Source organism: Orbicella faveolata, unplaced genomic scaffold, assembly GCF_042242905.1.
Source record: "Orbicella faveolata isolate gen_17 unplaced genomic scaffold, um_ofav_v1 contig_2, whole genome shotgun sequence".
Classification (NCBI taxonomy): Eukaryota; Metazoa; Cnidaria; class Anthozoa; order Scleractinia; family Merulinidae; genus Orbicella; species Orbicella faveolata.
Window position 1 is genome coordinate 1,461,999 of NW_028301547.1, and position 19,512 is coordinate 1,481,510.

At 39.5% G+C, this 19,512-nt stretch overlaps 1 protein-coding gene across 1 annotated transcript; it reads right to left on the bottom strand.

The window, feature by feature from the left end:
* Window positions 1-565: 565 nt before the first annotated feature.
* On the bottom strand, window positions 566-19,511 carry LOC110058249 (uncharacterized). Its single transcript, XM_020764863.2, has 3 exons — window positions 19,250-19,511; window positions 18,839-19,080; window positions 566-3,290 (listed from the first exon to the last, which is right to left on the bottom strand). The coding sequence occupies exons 1-3, from the start codon at window positions 19,509-19,511 to the stop codon at window positions 2,673-2,675; spliced, it is 1,122 nt and encodes a 373-aa protein (XP_020620522.1). The 3' UTR covers window positions 566-2,672.
* Between the last annotated feature and the right edge of the window lies 1 nt (window position 19,512).

The following is a 19,512-nucleotide window of genomic DNA, read 5'->3' on the forward strand; positions in this document are numbered from 1 at the left end:
GTTTGGTAGTAAGAAGTTTGAGTCAAATTTAAGTATACTTCGCCGCGCGAGGTAATCGTTTACTGGAATGTTTCATTCGCCACTCAAAATTTCCGGAAATTCAAACCGAAAATTTTGGTCTGATGGGAAGGGCCCTGAACGGGCTTGATTACCAGCCGCTGTACATGATATGACACCACATTCTTCTCCTCCTTTCCTCCCACTGTCTACTTGTGTTACTATCTGTCTGTCTTTCTGTCTGTCTTTGTGACATTCTCACTCCAGAAACAGATCTCTGTGGGAACCTAGCAATGGCGTGCGCCAAATCTCGCCAGGCTACGCAGGATAACAGTGTGGCTGTGGGTAGAGAGGTAAGCATGAAAATATATCACTGTAAAAAAAAACAAAAAAAAAAACTTGTAAATGAGAAGAGCACCAAAAGTGCCCCCGACATAATTTATTCACCATGAAACGGGCATAAACTAATGGTCATTTTCCTGTAATTTTAGTTGCATTGCGCAGGTCACCAAAGAAAACAATCGCCGTCAAACGTCTCAGATGTTGCCATGTAAATCACACGTGCGCCTTTCTGGAGCGGATTTTTTAATACAACACTTGCCAGTGCACAATACAACGGGTCTTTACTCAATATGTAGGATTCTATGAATGCAACTTGAAAATTAAATAACATTGTAGTAATTAAAACAAGCTATAGTTTACAATACAAATGTTAAAACACACATTTTCTCACCTTCCGAATCATACAAAACAAATGAATTGATCGGATTGGTAAGAAAAACGTGCCTTTAGCTACAACTTATGTTAAAATGTTTGATATCACATTTTGACTGCTTTCTTTTGAGTGTCCTCATTCCAGCTAGTCCAATCAAAAGATGAGTTGTTTTTAGTCCGGGAGGGGGAGAAGTTAAACTAGACAGGATAGAGACGTGATTGGCTGCGAAGTTTTGCCCACCGGTAAAAGCTGTCAAAGTGTCAAAGAAAATCGAGTAGTACGTTACTGCGCCTTTCAATAACACGAGGACTCTAAAATTCAAAGCTCAACCGACAAATGCGTTTTTCGTTACCATCAATCAAATGTTCGGCGGCTCCTCCCACCTTCCGACTGCTGCCGAGCACTGTTTCGTTGAGCTCTGAATAGTCAACACTGTCGGTTGAGCTTTGAATTTTTAAGTCCGCATCAGTGTTATTGAAAGGCGCAATAATAGCTCAGTCCTGAATACACGGATTAAGCCATGGTACTACAAACCGCATGTTTGATTAATGAAAAGTATCCTTAACATATACCTAAAAACACCCAGCTTCGACCTCACACGAGCATAGAAATAATTACAAACGTTTGTTAAAAAGAGAACATAAAAATACAAAATGCTCGTGACAAATTATTACACAATATTCTTAAAATTCTTCTTGAAAACGAGAGGATATATTGCATACTATTTTACTTCTGCCAATAACAAAACTTAATTATAATATCTCCTTACATCCCATTAAAAGAACTGGCAGGAACGAATATTTTGCGTCAACGTTTACAACGGAAGAACTTTGCGACCTTAGTGGTTTAGCTGAGATTTAAAACAACTCGTCCACGTGATCTCAGGATTATTAACAAAACCAGTGATACCTATCCTTATGTCGGATGGCTATAGCCAATAGAGAGGATTATTTGCATGGTAATATTCACTGAATATCGGCAAACACGTTAAATAAATAAAATAGAAGTGGTAGAAAAACAAACTGGAAAAGCGAATTAGAACATTGCGTTACTTTTTCTTGTCACATATTCCTTGTATATTGGCTGGAGACGGCGTGACAAGACATAAAACACATAGCATACAAGAGATGAATGAAACTGCTTGTTCACGAATCGCACATTCTACCACAAAAATCAAAATGTTTTGATCAAACTAATACCAAACCTCCAACAATTTAGAAAACGCAGCGATCCAAGGAGTTTTATTATCTGAATGCCATCACACCAAACGTCCCAGCCCTCTACTCCCATCCTTATCCCTTCCCCACCCGCAATAATTTATAACCACAGGAAGGCAAAATTATGGGGAGATCAGTGGATAGGAACAGATTTTGAGCTCTCCTCTATTTTCAGCATGTCTCATGCCTGCCGATAGGAAGTGACCACCGTGCGGGCCTCATGACAACACTGCCATTACAAACAGATCTAACATAGATGGGGTCATGAACACAGACTAAGAAATCATATACAGAAAATCAAAAATAGCACCCTTAATAAAAGGGCTAGGCCAGGTCAATTCAAGGAGCAATTTTGGCCGATTTTGTAACAAAGAAATACTGACCTTAAAACAGAATGATGGAGGAACATAAGTATTTACAGGGAAGCTTCACAGAAAAGCAAACGGTCAAAACGGACCCAGTTTGAACCTGGTTCACTGCAGAAACTAAAACTTTTTCTATAAATGAGAATGTGGTAAATATTGCACGGAAATTTTCATTTCCGCGTTGCCCGCCTTAGCACTACCAAGAATACGTGAAGCTTTGATTTCGAAATTACCAGAATATTTCAAGTTTGGCAAGAAACACCAAACTGACATGCCTAGCCGCTTTAAGGTTAATGCTCCGTTACAAAACGTTTCTCTTAATCAGAATTATTCTAGTTACACAGTTTTCACGTTCTCCATTGCCAAAAAAGATTCCATTTACACTTCGGCTCTTCCATTATGCGTTCTCGCCATGTCGACCACCACCGCGTGCTCTTTGGCCTTCATTCTCAGTGCTGCAATGCTTGAGGTATGCCGCTGAGGACACTGTAACGAAGGCTCACGTTCGTCACAGAAATTTTGTGACGTCATGGACCCAGGCGAACCGTGGCAGCCATCAGCGGGAGAGTGATTTCCACGTTGCTGCTGAGCATGCGCACAAGGCGGAAGCTGCTTGGAAGGACCGTGTTGCGAAATGGTGACGTTTGGATGAGCAATGGGCGACCGCCTCATCCCGGAACTTGAGGTTGTCATGGCACCGACTTTAGCACAGTGCGGGGGAGATTCTGGGGACGGAGACCTTGGTGAATGCCTGTTTGGGGGCAATGAATGGTGCACGTGCACAACAGGCCCATAGCTTGGTACAGGCATGTGATGCGCCAACGGCCCCGGTCCATGCCCCGACGGGTTCATACAACTGTTGGACGGCCGAGGCCAACCTGGCGCCTGGGGATGGCGATCGTAGATGGGTGCCATGGTGATTGATCGCACTGGAACGGGGACTGGAGCAAAGCGTTCACGCTTGCGCCATTTGGCTCTTCGATTCTGGAACCACACCTATGGAGGACATTTGAGACTTTCTTAAACACAGCAGGAAAATAATAGTCTACATAAATTGACGCATCGTCCCTTCTGGCCATCTTTTGGCTCTCTAACAATTTGTATGTGACATTATACACTCTTTCTAGCAGGAAATATGAGTTTTAACACTTAGATAAGAAATTTATGGGAAGAATTGTTCTGTGAATTTCACGGTACATTAGAACTCATGTCTAAACAAATAACACTTCTTCAGACATTCTCACTACCTTTCCACAAGGCAGTGTATTAAAACTGTAGGGAGAGCCTAAATTCCGACCACTAAAGGATTGAACAGGTTAATTTTTTCTTGCAGAGATTTGGCTTAAAGGAAAAATTGTATTGCTGATGGAAAGCTGGAGAGCTTCGATGACATCAATTCATCATCGGTTAAAGTACAAATACAAATGCATCGTGCAAATATTGGATTGCTATTTAATTTGTGTCTATTTTAGGCACAATATTATCTATCTTGTGATAACAAAATGTAAACATGCTCTGATTAAACAGTTGATAACTAAGCGCGTATCGTGTGCCAGCTGATGACAACTGTCAAGAGATCAGTCCCATCCCAGCGACAGATGTGCACAAAAATTACGATGGGCGGGAAAACGGGAGGACAGGAGCCATTGCATTTTTTCGCGGTCAGTCGGAAACGATCCGCTAAATGATGTAAGACTGAACAGAAAGGAACACTTTTCAGGCATAGAGCACAAACCGGAGGGCCCTCTCAGACATACAAGCCAATACCCATCAAACTGTACATGTGGTTTAGCCCTCCCTACCCATCCGGTATTTATAGTGACACATTAACCGAGCAAATCTGGGCTACGAAGCCAACTGTGTTTATTCGACCGGAGAACCACGCAGAAACGCCGTTCCTATTTATTCTGTTGAGTTTGCGGTAACGTTCTGGCAGCCTGCATGTACAGAATTCTGCCTACATTAAAATTTGTGTTTAGGTTAATCCCTTTTGAGCACAGATGTCGATAGGTGTAAAATCCTTCCTTAATTAATTTGACAATGAATTGTATCTTGAATTTGAGAGTGAACTATCATTATTTGGGATATTGGATGAAATTTGTAAACATGGAAGTAGTGAGCTTCATATCTGTTCCACAAAACACAGCTAAAAACGCCGAGTCACACTTTACCATGCTCTTTCTGTAACTTTTAGTTTCATTAAAAGCGTGGGTGACTTGAAGAGCGATATTTTCAACCTCACAAAAAACTAAAGCTTTGGACAGAGATTCAATTGTCTATTAATAAAACAGCGATTTATGGACACAGTGCTTACGTAATCAAGTAGACACAAATACAAGCTTTACAGGAAAGCTTATACTGAAATCCTCACACCTCTTACAGTATGAAACTAGCACAACAACATAGCACCGAGTTAGGTTCTTTATGTGTTATCTTAAAATAAATGCAAAGCAATCAGCAAGGATGACTAAGAGGTGAAAACTAACAATAACACGGCCTTTGACAAAAAGGCCACACAAATCAATTTTCTGGCATGCTGTCGAAGTCGAAAGTAAAACACGCAACCAATTTCAATGGCCAAAATGGTGAAATTTCCGAGTTTCATTTCCTTTTAATTTGTCCATTTGCACATCTGTGTGTTCGGTAAAGCGGAACTAAGCGATACAGATGAAAAAGGAACCCCAAGCCACACCCTTTGTGGGCACATGTCAACGTAGGCAAATTTAACCCAACATGAAAGGGCTTGCGCTAACCTTTGCGAACGTCACACCGGAAATTTGTGTCTTGTTCTGAATAGTTATATCTCTTTACTATGGGTTTCCTGACTTCGGCACCACGAATTGGGAATGCACTGTCTAGACACAATGGCTCCAGACGAATTGTACACAAGCGCTTTACAGTGAAAAATCGCATCCCTGTCTCCGAACATTTTTTGATACAGGGTTGCAAGGGACCTGTTTAAACGGCTAGCTCACATCCAGATGTCAGTTTTCGAATGAAATTCTTCCCACGGAGCTACAGACATTTTCTACTACTCTACTACACTAGATTGGAGAATTTCGATTATATATATCGAGACAACACTCTGGTCATCAGCTGTTACTGTTGTTGCTGATGTTGGCTTTTTCTACCTCCATGCTTGATTTCGTGTCGATATTTCCTAGAGCCGAAATAAGTTGTTGACCACTCAGTTATTTTATTATTTTATTTCAAGTGCAAATGAATACGATATCCACTCAGGTCGGTGGTTTTTTTTTTTTTTCAAAACTATCTTGGAGTCGCGAGAAGTTTCGAGAACGAAACCAATTTCGATGTGGAAGAAAGTTGCATCTGCACATAAACTTTCGAAGAATATGAAATGCCAGGCAAGAGTGTTTCTAAACCAACTCGTAAACGCCTATATCATGGATTTCATGAACTCTTTTCCACATACGAGTCATCTCTAGAACGATTGAAAGTTCTGCCAATATCATGAGTGGCTTAATTCGTAAAGCAAAAAAAAAAAACAAAAAAAACAAAAAAATTAAATCTCAAACACAGGAATTTGAAAACAAAGAAGAATGGTTACGAATATTAAACTGCCAATTTAAGGTAAGCTTAAACAGTTTTTTTAGGCTTAGGGGTGATTTTCGTTTGATATGTCAAACGTTTCTATTCCTCTCGAGTTCGACGTATTATAAGCTCAATTGAAATCCAAAAATGTTGCAAAAGGAGTTAATGTGATAGAGCCCCATAATTCCCTTAATTCGTTTAGATATTACTTCTGAAAGGTACCGACATCATAAATATCCATGCATGCAGGTAATTCCTTTTGTAATGCCCTACCCTTCTCCCTTTTTACTAAGACAGCTAAAAGTGATCTGCACACCACTTTGTAACAAAACCATTTCCGTGACAAGTTGTACAAAACAGAAACGAACTTCTGGCTCACGAAACAAGGAGCATTACAACATTTGGAACTAGCAGTCAGAAGAAAAAGACTGACAAAAACCTACTACTTAAAACTACCACTTCTCTGTCAATTTGCAATGAATTACTAGAGAATAAAACCCACTCTGCAAAGCCTCTACCAGTAAAAGATCTATGTCGATTGGGGCCCCGGCCTTCGGAGAAAGGCTTAACTTAGAAACAAAATTCCACAGAAGAAAAGACAAATTTGTCTGTTTTTTTTTTTCTTTTTCTTCCTCCAAACTTTTAAAGTAGTGGTCAGTAGTGACTTAGTAAGTGACTTGAAGGTTGTTATGAATACATAGCGTGTCGGATGTAGCAATCAATGTAAGTCTTTGCTTTCAAATGTCGTATTTGTCTAAACGTACCGACGGACATTTCCTCTCACGGTGAGAGCGGAAATGTACATGCGTTGAGTGCACATTTCAAGACACCCTCTTGGGACAATTCTTCAGTTAAAAGACCTCTCAAACGGAGGTAAATTTGGAACCAAATCGCGCATTTAGTTCACGTTATAAACGTGATGAAAGTTGGCTTGGTGACTTTCGGAAATCTAAAGCAAGCCTTCCCAGTATTCCTACTATGCTGGGCCAGTCTATTTTTAGCCAATTCTGGAGCATTTTGTGCATTAAAGAAGCGCTCGACTTGTGATATTCACTCAATCATGAGATCTCTGCTTTGCAATAAAAGAGGATTTCTGAGAATTATCGCTCACATTCTCATAAAAAATTGACCTTTAGTTGATCTGCGTCGGGGCCAAGCATAAACCAAGCTAGGCTTGTAGCCAATTGCGGTCAATTTTCCCCACCGTTCATGCTCGTAAATCTAGGATGCGTTGCATATCTTTTGGTTCTTTGTAACAGTTTCAAACCATCGTGTGATCAATTCAAAACATTTTGAGACCAATCAGTTGCATGTCACATAATCATCCAATATAGCGTGACAAAAACCAGTTTGGAGCGCGCGAAGAAGAACAGGTAAGCAGGGATTAAGTATGGATTAACTCTGAGCGCTTCTCAACCCTGGGTATTAAGCCGGATTACTGGAATAACTATAAATATGCACTGAATTATCTACACGGGTCAGGAGTGGGGCAGCTGACGTCTGTTCGCGTTGCTTCGGCAAATATCGTGCAGACAAAAACGTAAATCAAAAGACAAGTGTTTGACCCTCTTCTGCCATGTTGTTGGAAACGGGGGTGTTTCGGCAGATGATTTCACATCAGACAGATCACGATAGAATCGATCGCTCAAGGACTTCCAAAATTAATACACAATTGTCAATACACAATTAGTTTTAGCTTTGAAAACAATTTCCTTACACAGCAGACTAAACTGAATTGTGAAGGGTTCCCGCGATGTAATGACAAAAAAACAAACAAACAAACAAACAAACAGCCAAATTAAAAACAACACAAACAACAAAACTTGGTCAGTCTTCGCGACAAGAAACTCGGCTCTAAGTTATGGACTAATGGCGAAAAACGTGGAGTCCTTAAGTTCCCAGGTGAGGATTTACACCAGATGAAGTCTATATTTTAAGATATTGCCTGAGATATTATAAAGTTCTCAAGAACATATAAGAGCTGCTAGGTCAGTCTTCAACAGTACCCGCGATAAAAGTTCAACAGAAAGGAAATATGCTAACGGATTATCCTCCATAATGTTTTCCAAGCTTGACAAATTGCCCTTGCTGTACATCACGCATACTCAATGCTCCCTATATACGCAGATAAGAGTTTTAACATAATATTGATTATTATAGGTCTCGAGTATCAAGATTAAGACTCCAATGGCAACCGACAGATTTATCAAATGAGCTTTAGTTACTTCAAGTCGCAGTAGCAGTTTGGTCCCACCTTAAACTTGTGTCCTTCAACCAGTTAAATTCACCTAGAACTTGCACACAGACGTCCATATCAAACCAGCGAGGTTGAAAGTTCTCGCCGGAAAACTGACGTCGACAGTAACATCTCTGTTGCCAACAAATTGCGACACTACACACTTCGCATGTTCGCGCCCAACCTTTCTGAGGAATTCTCCCTGTGCAACGTGATTTATTCAATCGGAAGACTTCAGCTTGCTTTTATTTCCTCTAGTACCCACAGAATTATGTACATATTTTAAATACTCCAGTTTAAAAAGTAGCTGAAAATACAGTAGGAAAGAGCAGATTTCTCCATGAGGAAAATGCGAGAGTCCCTCATCAAAATATAAGGGGATATATGTTTCTAAATTTCTGGGTTGAATAGCTAAGTAGTTTCAAGAGTTACACTCTACATTTAACGCCGTGAAATCTCAGCTAGAAAAGAGCTTAGTACATCAGTTGGAGCGAAACTCTTTTAATTATTGGTTCATAAGACTGAATTTAAAATTACACATTCATTTAATCGTTATGCCGAATAAACAGTTTACTGAAATGAGTTTCACTTTGGAAAAATCCATTCTGGGTCGCCTTGACGCAAAAATGAGAACGCCACTACCAATGCGGAAAAATTACCTTGGTGTGTCTGTTTTCTAATACAGGAAATCAAACCAAGTAACTTGCTAGCTAATACTGCAGTTATATTTTAGAACCTTATTATTCTAACTCTTCTTACATTTGGTATCTTAGCTGTTGCACGTTGAAAAATCGACCAGAAGATAAAATGCTTGTCAATACAAAATGTCATATTTCGAACCTCATTTCAAAGTTTGTGGCGTCATGCATCTGGAAGGCACATCTTGACAACATTTGTAACCCCAAAGGTTATTCCTATCTATGTGCCATATTTTGATCATTCGGAGATTGCAACCTTGTTAGCGATAAAAGAAACGGACGAAACATTACAATTTCAGTAAAAGTATTTTCATCGCCGAAACAAATATCAATTGCAGGGTGAGCATTTTATATTTCACTGAGGAATGTGGTTGACCAAAAGGATTACGCGGTCATGTGCGTCAAACGTTAGAAGCTGCTAGCTTAAGTTGCAAAATTCCACAATTGCTTCACTGCTAAACCATCATCGGTTGACTAAAGTAAATATATTATAGAACCACATTAATCTTTCATTTCATCCAGATATGTTTATGAGTAAAACATAAAACAGAGAGATAAGAAGGGAAAGAAACGGAAATTAAAACTATGACAACAATCGAAAAAGCGTGCCTGGGTAAAACCGCCAACAGTGTTTGTAGGAGAAGTGTGGCGACTCGTTTTGAGGAATCGATTCCAGTTATCATCGTCAGTAGCACGGACAGACTGGCTGACAAAAAAAAAAAGATAAATCGCCTTTATGCATCGGATACCCTATTCTATACAGAAATGGCGCCGGACAAACACGTGAACAGGGATTATTAAATGCCAAAATAATTCTTAGCAAGTCAACTTTCTTTGGGGAGTCTCAATGGAGGATAGAAACCGATTTTACGTACAATAAATTACAACATTTAGAGAGGAAGCCACATCAGCCTTAGATGGTTTTCATGTGGGTCTTCTATCCTGGTCGAATTAGAATTTGGAGATGTTGGTTTTGTGGAAGAAGTAAGACTGGAGAACCCGGAGAAAAACCCTCGGAGCAAGGCGAGAACCAACAACAAACTCAACCCACATATGGCACTGGGCCGGAATCGAACCCGGGTTACAATGGTGGGATGCAAGCGCTCTCACTACTGCACCATCCCTGCTCCCCAATAATTTCAACTAACGTCCGCCATTTTAGCTGTTGAACATTTTGAGTCTTCAGTTATTTGCACTGCAGACTTCCCCGACATGGTTCTCCTTAAGCATTGAACACGACGTCAAATCGACAAATTCAACATAGCTTATTCTCGTCGGTGTTGAATTTTCGCGAAATGTTTCTGGAAGATAACTAAAGTTTTCACAGTTTTCTTTAGATCTGGCATAATTAATCAGTTTGCTCGGGCTTCAGTTCTCCTTCGTTTTTCCTCACTAATTCGTTTCCAGAAGATAGCCTTGTCGCCAAAGTATCACACGACAATGGACGCGATTTAAGGATTTCGGGCCTATTATATTTTGGGATTCAGTCGTTGTTAAACAAACTTACCAATCAGGAGTTCTTGTCCATGTAGGTGTCCTCGATTCGTGACTTTCAACAGTACTGATGAAGGGTTTTTCCCCGTTCCGCACAGGAATTTTAATTACTGAAGAATTACGATAGTAGACGCTTTGAAATGACACTCAACTTTGATATTTTGGACTGGTAACGGCTTCATCTCGCACAAAATACAGATTCGACAAAGTCGAATACAGGAACAGTTAGCATTAATGAACATACATGATTTTTAACTATCACAAGTATGTACAATTTTTTTCGCGGATGTAAGAGAAATCAATTTTTTATTTTTTTATTTTTAAGTCAGTATTTCCGTATTTCTTTTGACCGAAAATCAATACCCAAAATTTCTGTCTTCACTGACAATTCAAGCAAATTTAGTGCACGTGTGTCCAGTAACGAATAAATAAATAAATAAATAAATAAATCCCTCTAGCTCTACAGTATAAAACTGAACACGTTTTCGGATTTCTGTCCGCAAGAAATCGAATCTCGTCGTAAATACTTGCATTTTGTACCAAAGAAGACGACTAAAATATACATTGCTTAAAGAAGAATTCTCGCAAATAGATTGAGGTCATTTAAATGAATACTGTATAACGATTTGAACGTTTTGGCAATAGTATCTGTCTGTGATGAGCCTGGCTAACAAGGCAATCGAACAATAACTGAAACTAGGCACATCTTCAGTTTGAACGAATGATTTGAAGAATATATCTTCTAAAGGTAATGAAAACTGTCTATAGAAAACGGCATCGCGTTCAAAGACTTAACCACTCGAAGTTAACTTTTTTGTCGCCGTTTAGTTGCTATTTGGATTAAAATGTTGTTTTATTTTCTGAGATAAAGAGACGATGGTTTCCTGCTAAACTAAATTTAGGGGCACACAAATACAGAAATAAACATGTTTTGAAATCTTTCTACTCTCTGACGATACGAGAAAAAACACACGTTACACGTTACGTAATTTTCTGCACCAAAGAACTCTTAGCAACCGAGCGAATCTTTGGAGCCTATCCGTTACTACCGATAATATAACTAAATCCCGTAAACGTGCTCTATCTGTATAGTTTGCAAACAAGTTTTGTCTCATCTAATTTACAATCAATAGAATGCGCGTTGATGTAATAGACGCAATTCATGTCAGTCGGTAATCCTCTTATACTTATAGCTGTGATTTTTATCTCACTCGATAATCTCATTGCAGCTTTATTTTCAGTAACCTTCGCTGACCCGGGGCTGCCCGCCAACTCGAGAAAACGCCAACTTTGCTTGTGATAACACTGAATTTTGCATTCCTTCTCAGCTCAAAGGTTTTAGCTATGCAGCCTGTTTTCCTTCAAGTTAAAACTTTGAAATCCTGCATTGGGATAGTCGTGCGCTAATTCACGACCACCGCCCTTCTCTCTACTCAAGCAGTATGTTCCATATTTTTAACAAACTCTTTTTTTTTTTTTTTTTTTCAAAATCTAACCCAGCACAACAAGTCATTATTGTTTACAAGCAATACCCTTAGCGTCATTCATTATTTGGAAAAAGACTGATGCTTCGAGGCAATATTCTCAAGAACAAATTTTTTAGCTCTATGAAAGGCGAAAGGCACACTTTGTTTGTTATTTTGGTATTTGTTTGTTTGTTTGGTATTTTTGTTATTGGCGCTTCGTTAAAGTTGCCTGACATACTTAGTCTGATATTAGTCTATTTATTCTGTACTTTTATTGCGTTTGTATACCTTTTCTTTCATGACAAAACAGTTAATCGCAAAACACAGACGGTTTTTCGGCTTAAAGCAGACTTTGTTGAAAGCAGACTTGCATATCGATAAGCCGTGCAAAATACTCTAAAAGTTTATTAAATATTAGGTTTTCGACCGTAGGAGAAAACTGCCGCTAAAGAAATTTAAGACGATTTTCTTATTAGTCTTCCTGGATAACCTCCCATAAACATTGCTGAATCTAAATACCATCTCCAAAGCAAGGCGAACCTCATGTAACAAGCCTACTGTAAACATTCCAGGATTTAAGGCCATTCGTATAGCGAGGCAAACCTCATGTAATGCTCGATGTATCGCTTTCTGAAGAAACAAACAATTTGCTTCGTTGACAACATAAACTTTCGTGTTTAGCGTTCTCATTGTTCATAATATAAGGGCATTAAATGAAATTCAAAAGAGTTCAGAATGATAAGTCCGTATTTCAAGTAAAGCTTTTCTTTTATATTGATCATTGGTCCGCCCTCTTCCATCACTACAAATCCCTTTTGATGTCAAATACCGTAACGACTGACAATAAATTCTCACTTTATTAAATTGCAAATATTGGCTGAGCAGCTCAAAGACTTGAGATGAATTAATTGTTCGCGCAAATGGAAAAAAATATGCAAAATTTTGCAAAAGCTTGACCGCGTAGAGCTGCTGAAAATATGCACATTGATATCGCTGTACTGTCTGAGAAGAAATGAACACTTCTTCAGCTCAATTCTTAGCACTATACTACAAGTCTTATAGGACTAATCGAAGTTGCTAGCTTACATTTTCAAAAGTTTTGCCTAATATAATACATCCTAAATTAAACAATCTGGGACAATAGTTATGTTCTAATTGTACTTGTGGAATTAAAGGAAAATCCTTCACAAAAAGCAAATTATCGAATTATGGAAAATCCTTTGCGTCACACTAAAGGCCATATCGACAGAAAAAGAAGTTATCTTGTTATAGAAAATCTTTTGCGTCACACTACAGGCTCTAAAGACTGGATGATAATAATGATTTGGACAAATACTTAATTTAATCATCCGCTGAAGAGTTTAATTCTTGAACAATCGATTGCAGTGGGGCCTAGTTTAAGTCTCCATCGCGACCCTAATTTAAGTAGGTGACCGATTTTGGTAATCATATTTGTAAATTAGTTTCCATGTATAACTAATCTGTCCTTCATTGCGGCAAGGTTTGAAATTTTTTTCCTAAGGTCAGTGATACTACACACAGACTGTTTTAGCTGCGACTAATCGAACAACAGTCAAGCCGACATGTTGTAGCCTTGCAAACAAGGCAAAGTCTCCATTGAACACATTTGACTCCGAAACAAGAAAGGGCGTTTTCTCGCCTATCATATCATGCTTTCACTCAAATTACGCGCTTATACTCGATCGCTTCCCTAACACATTTCTGTGGATTATTCATTCTACTATCCAAAGTCCGTACTTGCGAAAAAACAAGACAACATGTTCGATAGAATAAAATGAAACATTTCACCGTATAAACAAGTCACCAGAACTACCACTTAACCTTTAAGTTTCGTCTTCATTTTCTACAGTAAACAGCAATTCAGTTATTTAAAACTTTACAGCTGATAAAAAAGGCAAGGGTAAATCAGTTTCAGACGCACTAAACGAGAAAACATTTTGTCTTTGGAAATAGCATCAAAGTCTGCAGGACAAATAGTGGTCGTATCACATACGGCATGCACGAGGTCTGGATATTGCTGTATCGCCGGTTAATACTGACAATGCCTAATTGTAGGATCCAGAACAAGGTAATCACGATCAGTGAACTATCGCTATCGGTCATAGACAGCAAAATATAATGACAGAATTAAGAAAAACTATAATAACCTCGTTTGATAATTAAGCATAACCAGGCACTAATGGAACATCTTCTTAATCATCAGCAGAGCTAGGTCTTTTAGTCCATGCGAAGAGAAAGCTTCTCGAGAGAGAATTCCAAAGCGAGTGTTGCACTAAACAAACTAAACCTACTTCTTCAAGGTTATAACGGACGATACAGTGACACCATCAAAAAGGGGAAAAACCGTTCTTTAGGATTGAACAAATATCGCGTCCTTTGTGATCACGAGGCCAGCAGAACACTTGTTCGTTCAAAAGCGGAAGCAAAAGCGGAAAGCAGTAGGAAGAGATATAGCAGATTGCTTTTAAATCTTCTGCAGTAAGTCGAAATCGTTCTCGAGCTTTGCTCAGGAAAGCAATAACAAAGTAACAAAACTGCGTTCAGCAGAGATCTCAGCCACTCATGTGGCACACATATGTTCAGTTACTAGCTGCTTCACTGAGCCACATCAAACAATGTCTTCTGCACTCGCTGATAATTAAAAGAAGTGGAATGCTTCATGCTTGCTAGACAGAAGACAAAGTACATAAGATTCTGAAAACAATTCATTCTCTATTTCGTATACATGTTGGAATGCTTCGACAGCAAACTGAACTGTCTAGGAAGAAATCACAAAGTGACCGCAGAGACAACCATCGGCTCGCCTTCCTCTCGACCTCGGTCTTATCTCTTATCAATAATTTATCCAAAAGAAAGGAAGTGTTCTCTAAAATACTCTTAAACTGTTCTAAAGCTTCCCCTAGAGGTGTACGCGAGATCACGGCTTTTCAGGTAAATGATAATTCAGACTTTTACGTTCCCTGAATTGATGGCCGATCTTAAAACCAACAGCATCTTCCTCATTAATCTAACTAAATCTGGCGGGCACGCGTGCTGCCTCTTCGATAAAAATATGGCAGAAAACAGATCACCTTTCCAATCAAAGGTTAACATTGATGTAGGACTCTAAACAATTGCTCCTAGAAGAGGTATTTCAGAAAGGTACAGCACTAGGCCAAGCTAGTTTGGGCTTGGGAAGTAGTCCTAAAACAGTATGATCAAATTCTCTTTTTACAAATGCTTTTTTCGCATCACGGAGATGACAGAAGCCTCAACAACCCGGTTTATTTCATGATAACTGTGCGTGCGAGTTTGAAGAGGCCCGTTGAGCGCTATGCGCCTGGATTAACCTCTCTTAGTTCTTTATTTTTGCCGACGGAATCTATTTACGACAATTTATCAACCATGAGATAAATGGCTGAGACCATGTGCCTTGCTCTAACTCAAAAAGTTACTGGCATTCGCAGACCCATCCTAGATATTTCCATTTGAGAGCACGATAAGAAAATGTTTTCTCGTAGAGTAACAAGTGTTTGTGAAAAATATATTTGTTTCATCTAGTAGAATGTGGCAATTCTCGATATGCATACATGCTATGTCTTTTTCTGTGAATATTTCAACATAAAAATTTGCTTTCAAAAAGTCAAAAAAAGAAAGAAAAATGAGAGATTACTTGGTCTGTGTTATGAGACACCTTCAAAACATTACAAATGTGGCTTTTTGTGTTCACAAAGACAAAATGTCTTTTTTAAAAAAAACGTTGAACCGGTCAGGGTTAAACATTAGGGGAAAATAAAAGACTATTAAACATGATAAAACAAGAAAAGCCGCAGCTACAGTGGCCGACATACAGTGAGTGTCATTTGGAGGCGACGACAGCAGATTTCCGAGCACGACTTCCAACCTAATCCACAGGAACTCTGGTCTTGAGTTCGACGGTTAAATTGCCCACGAGTTTGTCAAAAAGGGGGCAAAAGCGAAGATGCAGGAATTTGCTAGTGACTCCACTGAATTGGGACCGATCATATGGTGCCGAGACGAAATGTTCAAAATGTCTCTTTGGACTCCATCGAAGTGCAGTGAGGTTTGGAGTGGGAACAAAGTACTTTCATGAAAGGAATGAAAAGAAGTGGAACATTATTACGTGAAGCTTAACAGACGAGAATAAATTATTGCGTGGTTCGGCAGTATCACAGTGTCAGACACCATGCATCCTGACTTCCGGTATCAGTTTCCCGAATACGTCAATAAAAACAACGCTAAAAACACGCGCGTTTCTCCAATCCAACTGAGCCGACTTTGCAATTCTAACCTTGACCGTTTAAAAAAACTTAAATATTTAGTCAGAGTTAATAGGATAAACAAATAACGTCTCAATAGCCGCTATAATATTCCGCTGTCAGCTTTCCCTTAGCTCTCTCGATAAGAAAGTAGAATGTGATGTTTATGAATATCTCATAACTTCTGTTGCGACCTCTTAATTTTAAATGCTTATTTTATCTGTTCATGTTGGACGTGAAAATTGCCCGAACAAAGCGTTTAATTAGGAAAACATATAAAATCATTTAGCGGTCCCAGCTAACAAGTTTACAATTTGCTTATGGAGAATAAGCAAACAGACATTACACAGACTGCTTAATGTAACGCCAGGCAAATTTTATCAGGTTTCCTTTGATGTTGCCGCCACATTTTTTGCACCAAATAAAACACACGACAGTTCGAAACCAAGGGTCTGACTAAATCGAGTGCAAATGACTGTGCGCGGCGGTTCAAACGAAAATAATGGCTTTTAAAACACTGATTTCCCGCCTCTTATGTCTTGCGTTTAGGGAGAGATAAATTTTCTCCAACCTTAAAATCTGACAGCTCAATCATCAGTCACAACTTGCGATACACATCGAAGTATTGATAGGGAAAACACTCACGATCAAGGGTTAGATAAGCGATTAACTGTGCAAGAATTTGGCGCATCAAAAATTATAGAGTAGTGAACGCTTATAAATGCTTGCTTTCCGCCCTTCCAATACAAAACTTTCCGTTCGGAACATCCAGTTTCTTTTACCGCAACGTTTAGTGCCATTTGCGGAGGAACCAAGGCAGTTACCCGCCATCCTGCAAAAGACTTGAAACAACGGTCTTTGCTCACGCCCTTTCGTAGATCCTATAAATCAGTGCTTATAAAAATTCCATATCAACCAACGCTGAACGAGCTAAGTGTGACGGGCTAACTGAAACGCGCTTCAATTTAAAACGACTAGTTCCAGATGCTTTTCCAAACATAATAAAACCACGAGGGTTCCCTTGCTTGATTACCTTTTTAGCGTGTGATTGAGGCAAGCTAATGTGTTTATTGTTTTAATAATGTACAGCGTAACAAATAGCAATTTGCTGAAGCAGTTATACGCGCGTTTTTATGGTGTAACTTTTTAGTCAGGCTATAAAGATCTTGTGTTGCGTCATTTGGACCAACGGTGAGCAGTTAAACGGCTGATAGCTTTCCCTAATGATTGATGATAGAGGACCATTCGTTCAATCGAGGGCGAACGCCAGCAAGCAATCATGAGCAGATAAAGAAGGATTTTCGTATCCATTAGGGGTGTAGGAAAAGAAAAACCACGCCACTTGGCAAGAAGCCTTTTTTGAATGTCGAGAATCTTCGCAATCGGAAATTCTTTTTGAAGCTTTTACCCGACGAAGATTCCAAGACTACTTCAAGCGACCTGAAATTTTAAGAAGACTTGTAAATTTCTTCCTCACCACTCGTGTCTGTTTCACTCAGTGATTCATTTCAGCGACTCTCGAAAAAATAATGAAACCTAAGATACAACTGAAAATATAAAAGCTTCAGCGCTATTTTTAAACAACGTGTCTTTTTCAAACGAAGGTAAATTTCCGTCTTGTCACTAAACAACGCCGTCGGATACAGTGGCTGTTCGGTGTAGCGAGAGAAGAGTGCACTGTCCTAAAGTTGTAAACCACTCGCTTTACAAAGTACGCAAAAAATCACATCGACAGTTCCTGACATGCAATCTTGCATTTTCAAGCAATGAGCAAGTAATCGCAAGGAATGAGTGGGAGACTGTTGCGTTGCGCGACTGTCATATCCTTTCCTGAGAGAAGAACTATTCAACGTATGTACGTTACATGCGGTTTTCTCGTCGATTCCGTGTTGTTGGAAGGATGTCTAAGATTAGTCCTTGGCAAGAAGTAGTTTAGACTCACTACGTTTGATATTACCAAGTTTTCTGTTCGCAAAGGGCGATGTGTTTACCAAATTTTTTTTTTTTCGGCTAGGACTGCGAAACATCATTTTAGACCACATCTCTAGCATCTCTTGAAGCCTTCTACGTCAAAGTACGCCGACTCAACCACAGGCGCTCAAAATGTTCATTTCAGTACACCGCACGACTTCTAGATCTTGAAATAATCGGCTAACAGCTTCTGTGTCAGTGAATATGAGGGAAAATCCACCTAGCTTTGTACCAACCACACACCATGTGGTTGGTACAGGAAATTCATTCACAAATGAAAGCTACGCTACGGCCGGCGCGAGCTCAAACGCAGTGGAAAAGGGTTCGTGACTTTGAAAATCGTTTCCTAAGAAGAATATTTCATTGACGACTTTATAGCACATTGCTGCTACATAAAGATAAAGCATAAGATGATAGAGAAATTCTGATTTTACAATCACGTACTTAAATATATATATTTCTCGTATCACTGTTTTCACTTCAGTAGAAGCACAGAGTTGTAAAGTGGGTCTGTTATGTTAGTTGAAGATTTCTGTTGGCTTCCAGTGATTCTCAACCAATTTTAACCAGAAAGGAATTGGCAATTTACAGAAAGCAAATATACAGGCGCCGTAAACCCGTGAGCAGAGAGCAGAGTCTATCAGTAACTACAGTAATCTCGTTTCGTTATCGCATGGATGTAACAACAACAACTTAATTGAATTAGTATAACAGGTTGCGTAAAGTGGCCATACAATTCATGCAGGAAGTTAAGCTCTAATATTGGAAGGACAAAATCTCGAGAACCTCGCAGAGAAGAAAAGTGCGAATAATTGCGCGACGGCGTGCATTAAAAAACCATATTTACCTGCACCCTAGCTTCCGTCAAGTCACAACGCAGTGCCAACTGCTCCCGCGTGTAAACATCAGGATAGTGCGTCTTCTGAAAAATACGCTCCATCTCTTCCAGTTGAAAGGACGTAAAGGTTGTTCTGTTTCGACGCTTCTTACGTTTGGAGGAAGAATCGTTGTTTTCGCTCTCCATCTCCATACACGACTGAGGGCTGGGAGAAAGCTGTGTTGAGCCTCCAACCGGAGGCGAAAATTTCCCTGTTGAAGTAATTGGTACGCAATTGACAAAACATCATTAGACGGGGCAAACGCACGGCTCAGGCAATTCAACAGTGGTCTAAGACCATCATTAGAGAGCTTCGCTTATGCGTGCCAATTTCCGGACATTAATACGATTCGAGAAAATGAAATAAAATTTTGACATTACCAGCTTGCGACTGAGTGCTCATTGAAAGAGAATGTTGTCTCGCTAAATCGCAGCTCACGTAATTCGCTGGTGGGGAATTAGGGGCCGCAGTTACCCGAGGCACTGGCGCATTCGGAGGCATGTACGGAGACGAGCGCGCGTTCTGCCCAATAGATGAAACAAACTCAGCGAATTTTTCCATTTCTTCGATCCCACAAACACTGACCCAGAAGTAAGACTGACCCGAAAGCGCCGACGTGAATGAGCTTGATTCAACCGTCATC